Source organism: Vanellus vanellus (assembly GCF_965231255.1).
Source record: "Vanellus vanellus genome assembly, chromosome: 1".
In the NCBI taxonomy this organism is placed as follows: domain Eukaryota; kingdom Metazoa; phylum Chordata; class Aves; order Charadriiformes; family Charadriidae; genus Vanellus; species Vanellus vanellus.
In genome coordinates, this window is record NC_138905.1 from 8,023,885 (window position 1) to 8,043,610 (window position 19,726).

Here is a 19,726-nt window from a genome sequence, read left to right on the forward strand (position 1 = left end):
AGGAACATTTATTCCATTTTTAAATCCCAGTGAAGGTTAGCCAAAACACTTTTTGTTTCATCGGATCAAATGAGGCCATCCTCATCATCACTAGAGGGCAACATTGCATTTCTTAAGGCTGCAAGGATATTTCCCAAGGCTTTCCACATAGATGTACACAGATTATTTTCTGTACAAAACTGAGTCTCTCAGAGCCTGCACATGATACTTCATCTCCACAAAGAAACCCCAGTTCTCAAGTGATTTCCAGAGTGGAGAGTGTGCTGGGGAGCTACTGGCTCTCACACATGCACCCAGACAAACGCAAAGCACGTGCACCAGGAAATTGGTGCTACTTAAAAGAAAACAGATTTGCAGAGAGAGCTCTCGTGGGATTTTCTGTGTGGCGAGCTCAGAAAACCCGAACTGGAGCAGACTTCTCTGAATTCACAGCCAGCGCTGCAACAACAGAGAGGGGAGGGAAAGATAAGTTTTTTGCACTGATCGTGAATCTCTGTCAGACCTCCTGTTACCACCTTTTCCAAATATGGTGAAGGAAACCGCACTTTACAATGACCAATGTCAGTGACTAAGGAGGCAGGAAGAGGCATCCAGCTGCTAAGGCAATGAACCAAGCAAAAAATCTGGGTTAAATTCCTGACTGGGACACAGGTTTCCTTCATGACCTTCAGAAAACCATTTAGCTGCTCGAGGCTGTTGTGCTGTGTTTAGAAAATACTCCTCCCTCCTCTTCCCCCCTCTGTCTGTTTTGCCTGTTAAGCTTATAAGCCCTCTCTTGCAGCATGTTTCGAGATCATCAGTTTTAAGGGGCAACTCAGATTTCTGTTAAAGACTCCCCTGAGAGCAGCACTCCTCCATGTGCTGTGAAGCTGATATATCCAGGAAATAAAGGATGGGCTGGGCAGAGAAACAGGCAGTGCGATGTGTCCGACACCTCTGCTCCGCTACCTACATCTCTTGCAATACAGCCAACAAATAGCTTTGCCTCAAGGAGCTCCAACAAGAGGTTTCCTGACAGCCAGCAACTGTTGCTGTGAGAAATTAGGTGCCTGCAAGAAGGGGGAATACCCCACAGGAATTTTTGAGTGTAAAAACCAGAGAAATCATTTTGGAAAAAGTTTAAAAGATCAGCCAGCATTAATCTATTTCTGCATTCCCCATTCCTCCCCACCCCCAGTAACTTATAATTCATGAAGTACATTTTCTAAGCATTAATTAAATAGACCAGTGAATATTAGGCTGGGTAATGAACACAAAGTGCCTATCTTGACTGCTCCCTCTCAGCGGCAGGAAGATAATAATGAGTACTGCAGAAGGTATCTTGGAAGACTTCAGAAGCGGCTGCATCTGAAACGTTTAAGGCTTTTTAGCTGCGAGGACATGTATCGTACTGATCAGATTGCTCTATATTAAGCGTTGGTTAACTGACAACTTGCTCTGAGACAGTTTAAGCCCCCTCATGCCGTGATGAATGGCAATTCCCGTTGTAACCAGCCAAGCACAGACGTTTATATAGCAGTGCCTGTGAGAAGCAGCTGTGGAAACTCCTGATCCTTGGGTGATGGGAAACTGGCACTACTGTAATTTCTCCCTTGCATTATACTGATATCTGCCACCGACTTGCAGCAGGGAGAAATGCCTGACTGAGCATTGGATTCACCAGTTTTATTACTGGTCCTTCAGGAGATGGAGAATCCCTGGCCACTGCTGCTGGCCTCATATGTGAACCCAGTGATGTGTGTGCAGATGGGCAAATTTAGCAGTGCTGGGAAGGTGGTTGATCACTAGTGCTTTGTCCTCGCGGTGTGGATAGGAGGCCTCATTTCCATGAGGGAAACGGACTCCAAAAGCACTTGAGCTGGGGGTGTGCTTGTGTGGCCAATGAGAGCTGAAATGAGAGCACTCCCAATTTCCACACACCAAAAGAAACTGTCAAATAAAAAATATTTAGCATTGCCACTAACACACAGCCCTGCATGTATCCTGTCAGCCTGAACTTGGCCATCTATCACCTAGCAGGGACCAGGCTCTGAGCAGTTGAGTTCCTGACTGTGCAAATGTACTATTGTAGCATTTGAGATCACAAGCCCGTGTATTTATTTCCAAGCAGAACGTGCCAAATGGTAAAAATATTTCACTGTGGTCTTCAACACAATCATGTTTGAAGCATGACCACAGTGAATGGATGTTTTGTCTACTTCAGGTGTAGATCTATCCTGGGGCAGTTATATCATCCTAATTCTTGTGATGTTTCACTCTGGTGGGAACCAGCTGGTCCAAAAGTCTTTTATCCAGTAGCAAACCCATTTTTTCAACAAAAAGAAACACTCCAAAAAATCCCAGTCTGGTGCTATGGTGTTTTCTTCTAAGAAAATTCAAAGAAAACATCGAAAAAGGACCTCAGGAAGGTTTCAACACTTGGTTTCACTGAGGAACAGCATCTTCTTGAGGAGTTCCCCTACCAGAAAAAACTGTCATTGAAACTGAAGTCTTGACTAGGACAAAGGGTCCTTCTGCCATCTGGAGAGCCCAGACCAGGCAAAAGCATAGCAAAGCACTCTCTTGTTCCTGTCATATCAAGCCTCACTCCTCAGATGTCTTGACCTCAGAGGCAGGCATTGGGTGGCCACAGGGGCACAGGAGGCAGCCGGGTGAGGGACATGCCAAGGCATGTAGCTCCAGCATGCTGGTACAGTGCTGTGTGAAAGGGCCGGTCAAAACAGAGGCGAGCGGTGCCAGGCAGTGCCAGAGAGGCCAAGGATGGCACTGAGGGTGTTTGCTGCTGATCAAGGTGACTGATAACAGCGTGGCAGTGGTTTTTGGATGAGTTCCTGCCTTTTCCAAAGTGCAGGAGCTGGGGACTCAGTATTGGCAAGGGGGGTACCCTTCCTCCGGTCCTGTGATAGTTTCCATGCAGGGAGGCAAAACACCCCATCTTGGGCCTATCCTGAATAGAAAAGGGTAAAAATCCCATAATAGCAATCCCAAGTGGTTCTTCTCCCCCTGGTGAAAACATTATTTTTCCCATGAAAAAGGAAAATAAAGGGTAAAACCAGATTTCATGGAAGAAGTCAGAATGAAGCAAAAGGATTTTGGTTTTGGTGTGCAGTCACCTTCCCCAGTGGTTCCTCCTGCCCTAGGTCGGAAATACACTCAGACCCAAGAGGAAGGATTGAAATGGGCAGAGGAGTCTCCCATGTCCTTCCCAGCTGGCTGACTCCATTCTGGTTAGGATGCAGGACAGAGCTGTCAGCAGAGCTCGGTGGCTCCGTCAATGGACTGCCTCTTATTTCATTATCACAAAGCAGCGGCTAAAGGAGGAGACCCCTTTTCTGCCTCATCCATCCTGGGGTCTGGCTCATTATCCCTCACCATGTCATTTAAAACCTCAGAGGATAATTTGAAAAATATGAGGCCATTTGCTAACCAGGAAAAGAAAAATCACATGCATCGGTATAATGGACTTAAATGCAGATGTCATTATGTCCAGTGTCTCATGCTAAATGAGTATTCTGAGCAGCTCAGGCTGCAGAGCTCCTTTTATGTTCCAGCCCTGTTTGCTAATAGTCATGGGTGCGCACTTTTATGTACTGACACTTAAAGCAGACAATGGTCATGCTAAATAGTTGGCCTGTTAAGTAATCAGCCAGGAATGAAAATCAGCAGTGCTAAAAAGCTCCATTTACCTCCCCTTCTGCATTCATTTTGATTCTGATCCCATGTCCTGTCCCCTGTGCTTGTGCCATGCTCAGTCCACCCCCTCACCCAGCACCTGGGACTGGTGTGCAAGGGACAGGACCCAGCAAGAGAGACCTATGTCAACTTTTACCTCATTGCAAGGAAGGCACAAAACTGGAGGTGAATGTGATTCCAGGAATACAGGGAATTGCAGCTATCAAAAAACCAAAGCTGTGGATATTGTTTAACCTGAGCCTGTTCCCTCTCTTTTTCCCACCTGCTGTACTGTACTATGAAGCTGTTCACACCTTTACCCACCACCCATCCATTTTTCTCAGTGTTTGCAAGAGGTTGGCCCATGGAACTCCTGGAAAAACATGTGTTTGGGGAATATTTGCTTATTCTTATGCCTCGTTTTCTCCAGGTACAAAATACTAAGGGAACTGCTTTGGAATGTATAGAGGCCAGCTTTCTTCCAGGCTGTACATCACGGGAGTCTTTGCAAACCGCAAAGTGCTCCAGTATCAACATAGAGAAGGGAAGGAATCAAGGTGGTCATGCAGGCACATTCCTCCCTGATGTTTGGTTACGGCATCAAGCATTGCCTGGGAAGGCACCGGCCTCAGGACAGTGAGGCCTCTACCCTCTCACCAGCGGGGGATCCTGGCCTGAGCGAGCCGTAAGAGCTGCAAGCCAGTTCAATATATTCTACAAATCACTCCACCCCGCGGAGCTTAGCTTGCCAGAGAAGTGCATCATTGTACAAAAAGGCTGTTGCAGCTCCTCTTGGCTTGGAGCGATGTGGTTATCTGTCCCCAGTGTGGGGTGAGAGCAGTGACCAGCTCACAGCAGCATGCTGCCTTCGTCTCCTCCTCTCCTTCGGTCACCAAGAGAATTTCCCCATGCTCTCCTGAGCACTAGCCCAGCTCTTTCCTGCTCTTTGGTCCTTACCAAGAGTGACATCTTGGCTGTTAGAAGTAACTCGCTGAGTGCACTGTCTTGCATAACACCATCCCTCAGTATTTGTAGAGCATCTTTCATCTGAGGATCTTGAACCATTTTAGGAATAGAAATCCCTCCAGATGTTCCACTGTGTTGTCAGCCGCACACGAAGGTGTGATCTGGCTGTGAAAGCTGGCATGGGGTTTACTTACTCGCTGGCTCTACCCCTTTGTTCAGTGCCATGCTGATGGGACTCCTCATAGCAGACCTTTCGTCTTGCTTCACTGGTGACAGCAAATCACACCCACTGGTATATGGTATAAATACACAAATTGCAATGAAAATGGAAACAATGTCTGCATGACTTTGACCCAGTCAGGGAATCTGTGTGTAGGCACTGACATAGCTATTGCTGCTTGATCCAAATTAGTTACAAATCCTACGCTGACAGCATCCATCATTTCTCCATAGTACCTATCATGCTGTCTAAATGCTTCCCAAAATCAGACAAGACAAAGCTGCCAGCATTAACACATTCAAAATGTGGCTCAAACCAACCAAATTTTAGAATGCTGCTTTTTCTTCCCCTTCAGGTGGCTGAATGGAAAGGAAAAACAATGGATCCCCTTCTCTAAACACAGCTCACTTATACAAATATATTCCCAGTTAAGCAGAAAACAGAAATGATGTTATGGGACTCAAGAGCCAGCCTGCTATTAAGAAGTGTGTGTAATGGATGGCTTAGCTCAGAGCTGTGTGCTAAGTAGCAGAGCCCCATTAGTTCCCTTCCTCAAGCAAAGGTCAGTTTTCACACAAGTAAATCTTCTGACTGGACAGAAGTTTCTCATATCTCTAAAGAGACTCTGAGGAGCAAAGCCTCCCCGCAGGCAATTTATTACACCTTTCCCCTGGTGAACAGAGTGGGGGGCCACCCTGAGAAGGCTGCAATAAATTGTCTGCAGGGAGCCTTGTCTTCCCGCACAAACGAGGTCTGAGCGGCTGTATTTATACGCTGCGGCTGGGTGGGAGGAGGGGGTTTGCAGGGCTGCTGGCTTTTGGGATCTTCCCGCTTAGCATACACACAGCTGATGCACCCCAACCAGCAAAGCACACGCTGTACAAAGAGATCTGGGTTATGGCACAGCTTTGCCGGACTTCATAGACAGAGCAGCTCACGGGAACCCCTGAAACCAGCTTAGTTGGACTGAGCTGGTTATGTGGGTTTAGTATTCTGATTCTTTCTATTGCTTCTACAGCACCCCAGCAGTGCATGGAGCTGTAGAGATATAATGTGAGTGGCAGTTGTCTCTTAGTCTCCCTTATTTGTAGCATAAACTGCCTGCAACCTTGGTGCGAGGATGAGGATGGAACACCTGAAGGTGCTGAAACATCTCAGACCAGTTCCCTGAACTCTCCTGGGATGATCAAGTTCCATGGAAAAGCGGGGTCCAGCACCACTCTCCTTGCAACTCCCTTTGCAGAGGGGTCTGCAGCTGACCAGGGAAGAGCAGAGGAGCAGAGCAATTTGTGTATATATTGTATAGGTTTTTCCCCAGCATCTTCTCCTGGATGCTAGCAGGTGAGATGAAGCATATCCATGGATGAGGGCAAACTCTGCCACTTCTCTCCCTCTGCCCTGGCTGCAAAATTGATGTATTTGGTAATATATTTGGGTGTCTCTCCCTAGTTCCTGGAAACTCCTGTCTCACACCATTGGACAGGGACAGGGCTGCTCCTTCTCCCTCCTTGGAGGGGAGAGACAGGAGCTGGCGATTCCTTATCCCCTGCCTGGAGCAAAGTGGTGGAGTGCTACATGTGGAAAAACACAGCCCATTATATGTGAGACAAATAAATTGCTCTGGTTAATTTAGTGTGGTTCTATTTTGCTCTTCTTGCCGTAGCAGGCTGCTGTCATCACCACCCCCTAATCTAATTTCTTGGAGGGATGCAAAGCTGAGTGGAAATGAATGGCACATACAACCGTGGTGTGCTGGGATTGCCACGTGAGTGAGTCAGGCAAGTTAGGAGCAAGATGCCATGAATCTGCACCCCATATGTGTCTTCTGGCCATTGGGGGAGCCAGCAACGTATTTCAGCGACAGGTTGTAAGGTGCATCTAGCCCTATGAACAACCCATATTAGCAACCACTGTCTCTCTTCCTTCCATGATCAGCTGTTTCCAAATGGTTTCCTGCTTCTTTTATTTTCAACGTTAACCTTTTTCTAATGGAACATGGGTTTAAAGACTGGGTATGAAGGAGGGCTGAAAAACTAAAATAGCATAAAGTCTCATTAGCAGCTGAAATCTGGTCCAATTCTGTTCAGATAGTCAGGCAAAGCCTTGTAGATGGGAAACGCCTCCTCAACCCTGGCTGCACCAACCCGGTTTGAAATTCTGAATGTATAGGCTGCCCTTGATGCACACAGATGGGATTCGTCGGGTGAAAAGAGGTAGCTACAATGTAGATGCCTACATCTGAGCAGGGTCTGAGGTCAGAGAAGAGGCATAGGTATTTTAGACTGCACCTTATTGAATTCCAAAGCAGACATAAGAGGGATGAATTTTTCCTGAAAAGTGCCTATTTCTTTCCATTGGTTATACAGGGAGGCTGTGCTAATTAGCCCTGGCATAGAGTCATCTACCAGGTAAACATCTCTGGTTTGGTGTGGTGAGTCCCATCTCAGACATCTGTCCCACCTGCCTTGCACCTGGACCACCACCGGTGCACACAGAGCTGTGTTCCTTCAGGTTAAAGGAAGCAATGACACGCATGAGCTTTGCACTCTGTGTTTCAGTGCTGGTCTCTTATTTAAGGCCACTTTGTTCTCTAGTAACTGTGGTAACCTGGCAAAACATCTAGCCTCAATATTGAGAGTCCTGAGCCCCCACAGCTCCCATGCTGACTTCAGCCTAGCCAGTATGTATGAACGCATGCCAGATGTTGCTGGACATAGGCGTTCCTTTGTGGGAATACTGCCGGGCCATAGATAGAAACTCTGCCCCACAGTGTATTTGAGTACTGAGGATTTATTTCACATTTTTTCCATGCCTTTCTGAAAGAAAAGCCTTTCCATGTGAGAGATGTTCTGATTTAGCGTGACGACTGCTGCAGTGAGTTGTCACTGTTTAGCTGGTGGAGCTACCCTGAGAACACATATATTCATTCCTGGGAAAAGATCCACCAGTGAAGGGAATTTTATTTGCTGAGCTTGTTCATATAAATTAACAGCATGACAAACAACGAGAAGATAAAGAGATCAGACCCATGCTAGTGGTTCCCTAGCTAAGGATTGCTAATCCCACGAGGCCATTGTTTGAGGATGAGAATACACTGCAAAACCTGGCCAACTTTGCTTTCCATGAACAAACAGCGTGCCTATGCTCTGGTCCTCTCTCACCTCAGAGATTTACACAAAGGGAGTAACTTTGCCTTCCTTCTCCTGCATGTGTGAGTCGGAGCAAAGTGCTTCCTTCCCTGCCAAAAGTATAACAAACTTTATCTGAACCCCTGCTAGCTGTTTTCCTCTGACCGCCTTGCTGCCTGGGTCTCCACGCTTTACTTAGGTTCCTGCCCTTTGCCATACAGCTCATATTGTGAGCTACAATTTCACTGTCCTCTTCTGCTCTCAAAACACCTCTGTAAAATCAACTAGTCAAGCAATTCCTTCTTCGTTCCTCCCCATCCTTTGCTTCTCCTGGACTTTAGCTGTGACTCTCATCTGACTTGTTTTATCTGCACTGTAAACTCCCTGAGGCAAGGAATGAGTTTCACCAACAACCAAGTGACCACGGCTTTAGAAAGCCACCCAGGGAAGCTAATTCTAAGATGAGAACTAATATCACTCCCATCCTGTTGCCAGACATCCCACCTGCCCTGCAAGACACATGGCACTCCCTCTTGCATTCATGTATGGTTTTAAAGCTATATAAACGGATATTAGCAGAGTCTCATAAAATAATATTGCGCAATAATAGCCATGGGGCAGTTCACAGCTGCCCAAGCAGTTCTGATTGCTTCCTAGATTCCAATGTTGTTCTCAGTGGAAAGCTTCCAGAGAAGCATTAGATGACAACCTGAAGACAGACAGGCTTCAGTTAGCTGTGCAAGTGCACGAGGGCAGAAGCAATTTCTTCCAAACTAATGCGAAGAACTTCCTTATAAAATCCTCCTTCTTTGACACAGTGCTGTGAAATTTTTGGTCTTTGATTACAGAAGAGAGTAAAGACACTGGACATCAATGTTCAACAGTGTCAAACCCCAAGGAAATCTGTGTCAAAAGATGAAGCTTCAACAGTACTGCAGAGATTTAAATAAAGGAGGAGATTTTCACACTGCAAAGCTTGTGAAACTTCCTATTTTCAGTACAGTTCTTCCAAGAAGCCTTTGCTTAAAAGGGCATGCTTCCCTTAAATGTACTTTTAGAGCAGTCTAAAAACTATGGCATCTTTGGTGGGCATGCAGCCCATCAAAATTGCTGCAGACGTGTTAAGGGTAAAAAAAAATTAATGGTCACGTAAAAGGTGAAAATGGTTCCTCTGTAGCTTCTCCTCTTCACAGACTACCATTTACAATTCTTGCCTGAAGCTTAATGTCTTCAGTAGTTACCATGTATGGTTGAATTGTACATTTACTTCGACTAGAGGGAAAACCCCACATGATCCTGATACAGTAAACAGATTTCTCTGTAATGAACATCTGGCACATCCAGTTATTTGTATTACTATCCCCCCAATTAGGACCCCCAGCATGAAGCTCAGCTTTCTCAGCTGCAGTGCTTGGGAGAGGTAATGCAAGAAAGGTATTTGCAAACACAGGCAAACCTTCAGCAATGATATAGTAGATGTCACAGGCATCCAGTCCTGTGTGTAAAAAATTAACACATTTGTAATTAGGTATGATACAGCATTAGCTATCTCTGCTTTCCACCTCATGGCAGCAGGGGAGACGGAGCATTCTGTTTGTGGTATGGATGACTCTGCAAGCTGCTGTGCACCCCCAGATTATGAAAATACAACCCTGTCTATGCATGGGTCCCTCCACAACCATTCCTTCAGCTCTTGCTTTAGTTCCCAAGCCAGAACTGGAACTGCTAGTTAACAGATACCCGGGGCATTTCCAACTTCAGCCAGCTGGCTGGAGTCGATTTCTTCTCCAATTGCCTTCTGCTCAGATCAGATTTGGGGATGGACATGGGAATTCTTTAAAGTGCTGGGAAGCTTTTTCAACTTCTTGCCAGCATCTGAGATCCACAGGGGAAGAAAACCAGTAGAAAAGCCATGGTAAGTTAATTCCCATTCCTAACTCTTGAGGCATCTGGCTTTCCTGTCCAATTCAGATTGTAACACACTGTGACAATCCATGCATTACCACCACAAATAAGAGTATAAGCCCATAGTCAGTCTGGTTTTCACACAGTCACTTTTCAGACACTGAATGCTGACTTTTCCCCTATGGATTTTCCCTATGGATTACGATTCCGGAACAGGAGAGGTCACTCACTAACTGTTGTATGGATCCATAGTCCTAAGATGTCTCTTGGCTAGGATCCTGCTAGGATGACTTGTCTCCGCTGTGCTGCCAACTTTCATAAAACAATACAGATGGCAATATTTATGCTCATTGAGTGGTCTTTGAAATGAATATGAGAGTGGCTCAGTAGCACCAGTTTTCACACAATTAGCAGTTCCACTCCTGAAATCTGCACTTAGCTCTTGCTCAGTCACAGCTTTCCCTGTTTTCCATGGGATCTTTGCCCTAGCACGGACTCCTCAATTTGGCCTCTAGGCAAGATGCTTGATAACAGAGCTGCTGTGTTCCTAATGAGTTTGGTTTTTTTTTTTTTTTTTAAATTTGCCTAGAAGTCTAACACTTTTGCAGAAGAGCTCCAACAGTTTTGTGTAGTTCTAAGCACAGGTGGATCTGGATCATATACACTGGAAATGTTCAGCTCTGGATCTTTGAAGCACCCAAAATGTAGACTAAGCTCTTCTTGTGGGAGAGACAGCAGGCCAGTTCTGGAGTCATGGGACTTTGCGCAGCCTTCATTTGTCCTAAGATATAACCACCACTAAATATGGGGCCATAACAGAACAAAGAGTCTCTTCTCTTGAGAAACTTCCCTTGTAATTGAAGTTAAATGAATGACAATCACTATGTGGGGAAAAAAGGCTTCACTCAGGGGAAGAAACTCAAAAGTAGGTCTTCATTTCTTGTGGGTACTATGGAATGAATAAGAGTGATGTCAGATGTAATATAACACTGGAGTGGAAAGGCTAACAGAAAAAGACACAGCAACACTGCGCTGGCTAGTTGTAGACATGAGCTATCCATTAAAAGTAAGTCAAAACCCTCAACTTAATTTTGTACATATGCCATCCCAACCCTCAGCCTCTCTCTGGGTGTTTTAAAGCTGCAAAAGCAAATTTATCTTCTCAGAAAATATCTCCCTTGGAGGCAAAGACAATGTGTACACAAGAGCACTGGCAGCTTCTAGCGGCTTCCAAGCACTAACAGTTCCTTGCAAAATTCCCGATGAAGAGAAATTGTCCCAAACTGCCGTAATCTTCATCAAAACCCTTCTAGTCTGGTCCGGTTCAGTCTATGAATATGTTCTATCCCCATGCAGAAGCCAACTGGTTGCCATAAAATGCCATCATTTGCTGTTTTGCTATTCATTATACCATTACGTGGTTGAGTCCAGAAGGCAAATATGACAGAGCTATACTGGGATTAATTTGGTCCCTGACATAATGCACACCATGGGCACAATCCAGAGGAAACGGATGGCTGGCTGGTGAGGAAGCGAGCGTTTTCCCTCCAGGTGGCTGGCTCAGGTTGGTTATCCTGGCAGAAGAGGTCTTTGTTCCGCAGCCCTACCCAGCTTGGACTTTCCAGGAGTTCAAAACCCACAAATAAAAATGTGAAAACATAATGTCTGATCTTGCCCTCATACAAGGTTTCTCTGTGGGCAGCTATGGGTGTCAGTGTGGCTACTACTTATTTACACTTGTGCGAGAAGAGTTTTCAAAGCCAAAGAGCTCAAAAGAAACTTCTGTAAAAAAAGTGTTTGTTTGTTCACAGGTGTTTCTACAGCGTGAGAAACCAACAGTCTCATTTCCTGGCCTCTGGGGAACAGGTCATCCATAGCTGTATCCCATGGGAAGGCTTTGTCATCGTGCACTTACCTGACACAAAAGTACAAAACAACCGGTCCTGACTTTTTGGGGAAGTCATGTTCCAGCACCCGCCGGTCCAGCTGAAGCCAGTTCAAGTGTCCCCTGGCAAGAGAAGAGACAGTTTTGAGCCTGGCCCCGAAGAGGTTTCTCGCTACTCATTGCAATGAGGTCTGAGGTGTTACAAAAGATGAACCGAAGCACATGCTATTTGCCCTGGGCTATTGCATGATATTTGAAAAACACACAAGAGATGTTTGAGGATTGGAGGCGATATCGTCCTGGCAACATTTCAGTCTGGGAATCGAACAGCTAAAGTTCAATCTGTCAGGGTGAAAAGCTGGCAGCACCGACCAGGCAGGACAGCCCCAAATGTTATGAGCTTCACCTTTTTATTACAACCCCCAGGAGCAGTTGTATCATTAAAAGTCTGTCAAGATTTTCATTAGAAATCCTTATTGTTAAGTGTTTCCACCACGCCTGCAATATTTCACTCAAGGCTAAACCTGACTCTACAGCCTCAGACAGTTTATTTACCACCCACACGCCTGCAATAGCCTCTCTAGGTTTGCCCAACCTTCATCTTGCCTCCTTCAGAACGCTCCTGAAAAGCAGCTGCTCCGTGAAGCGTTCCAGCTCCAATTACCACATGCTGCTTTGCTTTTGCCTAGATGGTACCTGTCGCTATTATTTTCTCCTGTAATTTATCCGTTCATGTCTTGCTGCTGGAAGCTTTCCTGGGCAGGAGCTCTGTTCTTTGTCACGTTCCACACATTGTGGAGTGCTGTGTGCTTGTGAGACATATTTTATAAATACCATTATTTGTATTACAGGGACATCTCACTCCCCAGCTGAGATAAAGGCCCCGTTAAATTAGGCGCTTTGGAAGTACATAGGGTAAAATTCAGGCCCCACTGAAGTCAACGGGAATTTTGCCATTGCCTTCAGTGATGCTGGGGCTGCATCCTGTGTTTTGCTATTGATTTCAGTCAGACCAGATTTCACCCAGAGGGAGAGGCAGCCCTTGCCTTCAGCACTCGGCTGTCTAGACAAGAGAGACGAGAGAGAATCAAAGTGATTTTGGAGAGAATCTTGCAGCAAATAAAGCAGGAAATGGAACTCAGATGTCCAGAGCTCTATTCCAGTGCCTATTTGCCAGCTCATGCTAATCCTCAAGAATAATTCTTCATTCCACCGAATATGAAAAAAAAAAGTGCTTGGTTTAAAAAAAAGCATTAAATTAACTTCTAGGGTTGCCACAAGCCTTAGCAATGTACCCTGTCAGCAAACACACTCAGCTTTCACAAGGGTTTGCCCGTTACTCCTTAGCAGCTCTTGTGCTTTATGCAACTGAGAAGCACCTTTAGAAAGTAGGCAACAACAATTTAGCAATTTAACTGGATTTGTCACTCCCCCACTCCACCTTTTCCAGAAATACAAATAAGAGGGAAAGATGAAGTTTCAGGAGTTTGTGAATCACTAGGGTTCAGTTTGAATTTCTGTACAGCTGCCCTGGCTTATGCGGATGCAGAAGAGGATGGGCAGCTCAGGGACCTTCAAGCCCCTGGGCTGCCCTGGAGACCGGCTGGGACATCGTGCGTGCTCACCTTGGCGCACACAGCATGCTGCCTCGCGCTATTTAAGAGAGTCAAAATTACTTCAATCCACTTCACTCGTCACTCCGGTGGGTTCAGGATTTGTAAAGATGCTGTCTCACCTCTAATTTTGCCATATAAAAGTCAGTTGTTCAGTTTAAGTGCCCTTTGCACCAATTTTGCAAGAGTACCAAGTCTCAACGAGGTACAAGTGATACAGGTGGAGTTGGGGACATTTCAAACTCATCCTGGACATCTTTTGGTGTACAAAAAATACCAAAACCTTTTTTATACCCTGCTCTAGACACCTGTGTGTTTCTCCCCAAGATAGTTTAACTTTTAGTCAGTTTTTTCTCTTGATAAAGTTTTTAAATAAGTTTTTTCCCTATTTTTTTCTGTAGGTAAAGGGCAGCCTGAACTGTGTGTTAGGGGCACAGACTTACTAGCAGTGTGGCTACTGGAAAGGGGTAACATAATGCAGATTTTCAAGCCCAACTAGTTGTTTCATATGTCTATTGCAGCCCATGGGCTGAGAGCAAGTCTGCCCGGCCTGGGGCAGTGCTGTGCAGTGATGCTGCTGGGGATCAGGAGTGAGGATGGCTGTGTTAACGGGGCTGGGTGTATGGGCTAACTGGCCTTGTTCTCAGCAGGCTGTGTAGCTGGGCACACAACATGATGGGGTCTCCCTCCGTCATTTCTGCTGCTGGGACGCAGTTGCTCAGCACTGCTGTGGGATCCCTGCATCGTGCCCCGTTGTTCAGCACAGATGTGTACTTTAAGGCTTGGGTTTTAGAAGACAGATGCTCCAGACTGTCAGAAAATAAGCCCCGTCAGAAGATTCTCAGCCTGGGCACCCAAAAATTAGAGGTGTCCACATTTCCCGCTGCATCCCCCTTCTTGAAATCTGTCCTTTATCCTATTTTTTTTTTTTTTGTCCTGAAGTGCTGATATGTTCCTTTTAACAGGACTCAGGAAGGCTGAAATTCACTGTGAAGGCCACAGTATGCATGGGGATTGAAACTGGACTTGCTCACCCATTCCTCGCCAAAGTACAAAATGAGCATTTATCCATGTAGGCCAAGGCACAAAACACTGTCAGAGCAAGGAAAAACCACACTAAGCCTGACATCCTATCCGGAACCTGTCCAGCTCCATTTGTATCACCAAAGTAACAGCCACCAGCAGCTGATGGCATTACACACCAGTTTCCACCGAGACCGATTTGTCGACAATGGACTTACTGTCTACTGTTTACTCAACAGAAATGTCTGGGTTTGCCTAATATGTACAACGAAGGGTTGAGGAGCCATGGTGCACAGAAGAATAATTCACTTCAAGGTATTTCTTATTTTGAAAAGACTCTCACTGCATTTTAACTTGAGAAACTGGTTGATATAATCAGTTCAAAAAGAATATATGCATATATGTATGCATACCAGATTATACATTTATGTTGTTCATGTACATAGGTGTGAGTACTGATTAACACATTTAATTGCCACTGAGTTTTTGGGTTGAAGAGTTTCATTACCCTCATCTGCATGGAGCTTAAATCCGAAGCTCCTTCAGAGGAGGAAGGTCACTTAAATCCCCGCCAGGAGCAAACTGCTCACTGTACTCAATTACCACTTACAATCTTTCAGCGCTGAGGGCTTCTGCACTGCAGATTGTCACCTCGCTCCTTGTTTTCAAGCGTGCATGTGTGGCATGTAGAGAACAGCAGCAGTGAAGAGTCACTGGCATCCACCTGTGAATGTGGTCTATTGGGGAGCCAAACTCCAATGCCATTACACCACAAAACGCTTTGCTCTGGAAGCTGTCTTGCTGTCTTCAGCAGAACTATTCATGGAGCGCAATCCCATGTAATACAGGGAAAAATATGGGCATATAACCCTGGGCATGTAGTAATCCCGTCAGTTTGCATGGACCAATTTAGGCAGCTTGCACTGGGTTCCCATTTGTACATGCCTATATCCACCTGAATTTCCCTCGCAGTTCAATTTAGAGACACAAAGTAGCTTTTGTTTCATTATTGCCATTGATTTGGGTATTTATATCAGTGTATTCATGAATAATGTTGCAAGCAGTTTTGTGTGTCCTATAGGGAGGTTGAATATTGAAAGCCCGATGATTTTTCTCTGTTGGTTGTACTCATGTTAGCAGTTAAACTGGTGTGTCAATAACAAATACATAATCACCTTTAGAAGAAGAAACTGGGTCCATTTATGTTACAGACTGAGTATGGATTTTGGTGCCCAGGGTTCATATTGTTGATTGCATGCAGTAGTTCTGCTTTCTTTGATCGGGGCTTTCGGTAAAGTGTGGTACATCAATGAATACTTTGCCTCCAGGTGGTTCTCTTTGTACAGTTTTACTGGTTAGTGTCCAGTTTTCTGAAAAGTGGATCCACATTGATTTGTGTATTTGGACTAATAAACCAACTCACATGCCTTCAGCATCAAACTCATATTGAATTGAACGGACATGGAGAAAGACCATAGAAACCATATAAACTGTTTTAAATTTCCATCAGACACAACAGAAACAAAAAAAACCTTTAAGCTCACAGATTTTCTTGTTTGAGGCCTCAGTCCTTCTTTTACAAGGGCATGTAGAGATAGGATGAGGGGGAATGGCTTATAACTGGAAGAGGGGAGATTTAGAATAGATATTAGGAAAAAAATATTCACTGTGAGGGTGGTGAGGCACTGGCCCAGGTTGCCCAGAGAAGTTGTGGAGGCCCCATCCCTGGAGGTGTTCAAGGCCAGGCTGGATGGGGCTTTGAGCAACCTGGTCTGGTGGGAGGTGTCCCTGCCCATGGCAGGGGGGTTGGAACTCGATGATCTTTAAGGTCCCTTCCAACCTAACCCATTCTATGATTCTATGAACAGAAATATTTTCGAAGAGGCTGCAAAGCCTAAGGAGCTATATGAATTTTGCTATACAGATTTTGGAAAACAGTGGGCTTGGTGACAAAGGAGCTGGTCTACTGCCAGAGCAGGACGTTATTCTGAGAGCTGCACCCTGTTCAACCAGGACGTGGGACACCTGGTCCCTCATTTTGGCTCTGCCAAAAGGCTGCAGGGTGGAAACAGGTTTCCCTCCAATTCCTGGAGACAAGAGAGTATTCCAGGGAAGAGTGGTACCCTGCTCTCCCTCTTCTCCTACTCTTCCCTTGCCATGCCCTTGGCTGTAGGACCCTGAGCTAAGCAAGGGCACTCTCTGTCATTACATTATCATGTTAGTATGGTCTCTAGCACAAGTGTAACACAAATAATGCGGGCCTCAATCCCTCGCAGTTTTTATTCTATATATTAGCTAGCTGAAGAAGCTCCTCTGCAGGTTCTGCTCTGGCAAGGGTTTGGGTCAGCTTTTGGTTGGGTCCACAGAGAGGGGGAACTGGAGGATGCAAAAGTTGGTAGTTCTCCATGGAGCAGGTGACTCACATCTAAGGACAAGTAAAGGACGTGGAAAACCTCCCTGTGGCCCAGATGGGGCATCTGCAGCGAACAGAAGGGTAATCCCGACCACTTGCTCTCAGTGAATGCTGGAAGAGCTGATGCCAAGAGAAAGGGCAGTTAGTGGAGATTCATACTCAGCTGAACTTAAAAAATAAAAAAGACCTTTCTCCATTTCTTTTCACTGTTAATCAAACAGCATATAGCTCTTCTGGCTTCACGTGAAGCTTGGCCCCACGTGCTGTACAGGGACACCCTTTTGACCTGTGCTCTCCCGCAGTTAATGGCTCACGCCATAAAGCGTTCCTATCATCATTAAAATAGGAGGCGTTATTCTCTCCTCCATAATAGTCTGACAATCTAATTTTAGTCACGCTGAATGCTGTAATGACCCTATATTATCACAAGAAACTATTAAGTCGCCAACGCAAAGGTTGTTCCTATTGATTTTCTTCTCAGGTTGTCATGATAGAGCACAACTAATGAATGGAAATCCCCAGTCCAAATCATTTCTAAATAAATTACTCTCATAGAGCTTTTACTCTTAAATAGAAGAATTGATTTAATACTTTAGTGGCTTTTCTTCTTTCTAAACTTGCAATTTAGCCAACCTCAGACTACATTTATGAACCAGGCTTGTTGTGTTTTAGCTGCCTATGAGTTCCCTTCAAGTAAGGCACATGGAAACTCAGTGAAGAGAAGGAAATCCCTGAGGGCTTGCAACACAGAATTAAAGGGTTTCTTTTTGTGTACCTGGTCTGTATCAGCTATAGGGCTGTGTTAGATGCTCTGTAAACACATGTTAAGAGACTGTTTTTCCCAGTTGTTGAAGAAAGGATATTTTTTAAACTTCCATTTCACATTACAGGTTAAGATCTGTGGTACAGAAAACCCATATTTTTTTTTCTGAAGGCGACATGTACATCTATTTCCAAGATTCAATCCAACTTCCCAGGTATATTTTTTTGGCTGTGTTCAGTCAAATAAAACAATTACTGTTTGTGCCAACTCTATTCAGAGCTTTTTACAACTGAGGGAGAAATATTATACATATTTTTTTTTGTCAAGATTATTTTCACAGCATTGAAGAAGCCTCAGTCCAAGGGTCACAACTCACTATGGAACTGCAGAAAGGCTGCTGACCAAGCTTCATATCAGCCAGGACTCACCGGCATGTTGTTGGGTTGTATTTACTAGATTTAATGAAGGTTCCCCCAAATCTTTTGTCTGGATTGTCTGAGCTCCTGCTAAAATGCACCCTGCTCCATCTTGACCACAGGTCAAGAAGGTGACCAAGTGAGTGGATGCCACCACCTCGCCCGTTGAAATCCTGTCTGGACAGTGCACATCCCTCTGCATCTGCTGTGCATCTTTGAGCGCTGCCTCGACAGCCTCTGTCAGCCTCTCGTGCTTCCTCGCATTGCTAACCCAGATCTTTGCTCACACTGCTCCATGTTAAACCTGGAAGCCCCAGGGGAGGCTGAGCTCTCTCTAATTGCTGACACCTCCTCATTAGCTTCCCTTGCACTCCCAGGGGAGCCTTGTGCCCGCTAAGCTGAACTGAGAGCTGGAACTGCTCAGCTGCTATCTGGTTGCAGTCTGACATGTGTTTCTTGCTTTTAACCTGTGCTGTTAGGACTGGTAAGGGAACATTTTCATCTCTCAGTCTGCTTTGGCTTCCCTGCACGGCTTTCCTGAACCCCTCAGGCAGCACCCACTGGGTAACTTGCTCTTTCCCATAAGAAATAGCACCCTGGTAAAGAGTAATTTTCTCCTCGCTTTATAAGTTGCCAGTGCCACCTGCTGCTCCCGCTTTGAAGACCAGTCTCACTAATTTGTGTTGGGTTGCAGATCTCCTACAGGGCTGAGCTGCTTGTGTCGGTAAGATGGGATGGATTCTGGGCTCTCTTCTGATTCTGGTCCTGCTTCTGCACGTGCCTGGTCTCGAGCATCCTTCCACCCCAGGAGCTGTGTCCCGAGTTGGCCTCGGGCTGACCAAGGCAGATGCTTGCCAAAGGAACTGTCTCCAGAGGGATGATTGCTGCTGAGTTGAATGTGGACATGTTTGTGCAATTATCCAGCAGCCTCTGATTACCCAATCCTGAATCGTTATTCCAGCAGATACTTTGCATTTCGCTGCCACTTCAGCAGAAGGGCAGAGCTGGCTCATGACAGCAATATCGCTGACTCAGCTGTCCTGGGAACACAGCATTGGCTTGAAAACCTTGGGTTTTTAAAACAATATTGGTGCAGGAGGCCTCTTCCTGATTAATATACAAAAAAACCCTATTGCAAACCCAGGTGGAATATGGTGGGCGCGCATACAAGACACAGTCCATGTGCCCAGGACAGTCTGAGTACAGAGAGAAAACAGGCAGCTGGAAAAAAGTAGCAGGGACTGTGCAGTGGCACTGAGAGGTCACAATCTAGGACTAATCATAGCATTTGACAGACCTTTAATGCTTTTCCAGTGCTAATTTTATACTTGCCTGTTAAACAGGGGGTAGAAGTGGCCTGTCTTGAGCCAAAGCCTCAAATTTTGTGGTAATACGAGGACTCTGGGAGCTGGAGTTCAAAGCAAACAATCAACATTGCCTGAGGTGACTGCAGTGTCAGGGTCCCATCCTTTGGTTTAGCTCAACCAGAAGGCTGTTGTGTGATTCCTGGTAAGGTCAAATCCTTTCCACAATGGAAATTTTATATTTAAAAATGCTTTTTGTTCACATTAAATTTGTCAATCCCTTCTTTTCTCACACTTTCTTCTTTCTCTTTTTTAAGAAGGTCTAATCTGGGATCTAAAACATCAGAAATAATAGAGGAATTTTGTGAGGCTGGTTCTTTTTTGATTTCCTTGAAATAATTTAACATTACTTTTAAGC

At 45.3% G+C, this 19,726-nt stretch overlaps 1 protein-coding gene across 2 annotated transcripts in view; it reads right to left on the reverse strand.

The window, feature by feature from the left end:
• The window catches only part of FRMD4A (FERM domain containing 4A), a gene marked incomplete at both ends in the record, with an annotated part of 383,738 nt that overhangs the window by 81,478 nt on the left and 282,534 nt on the right, over nucleotides 1-19,726 (reverse strand). For both annotated transcript variants that reach the window (XM_082485576.1, XM_082485575.1), the window contains one exon: nucleotides 11,807-11,899. In XM_082485576.1, the coding sequence (XP_082341702.1) occupies nucleotides 11,807-11,899 (93 nt within the window). The remainder of the gene's footprint in view (nucleotides 1-11,806; nucleotides 11,900-19,726) is intronic.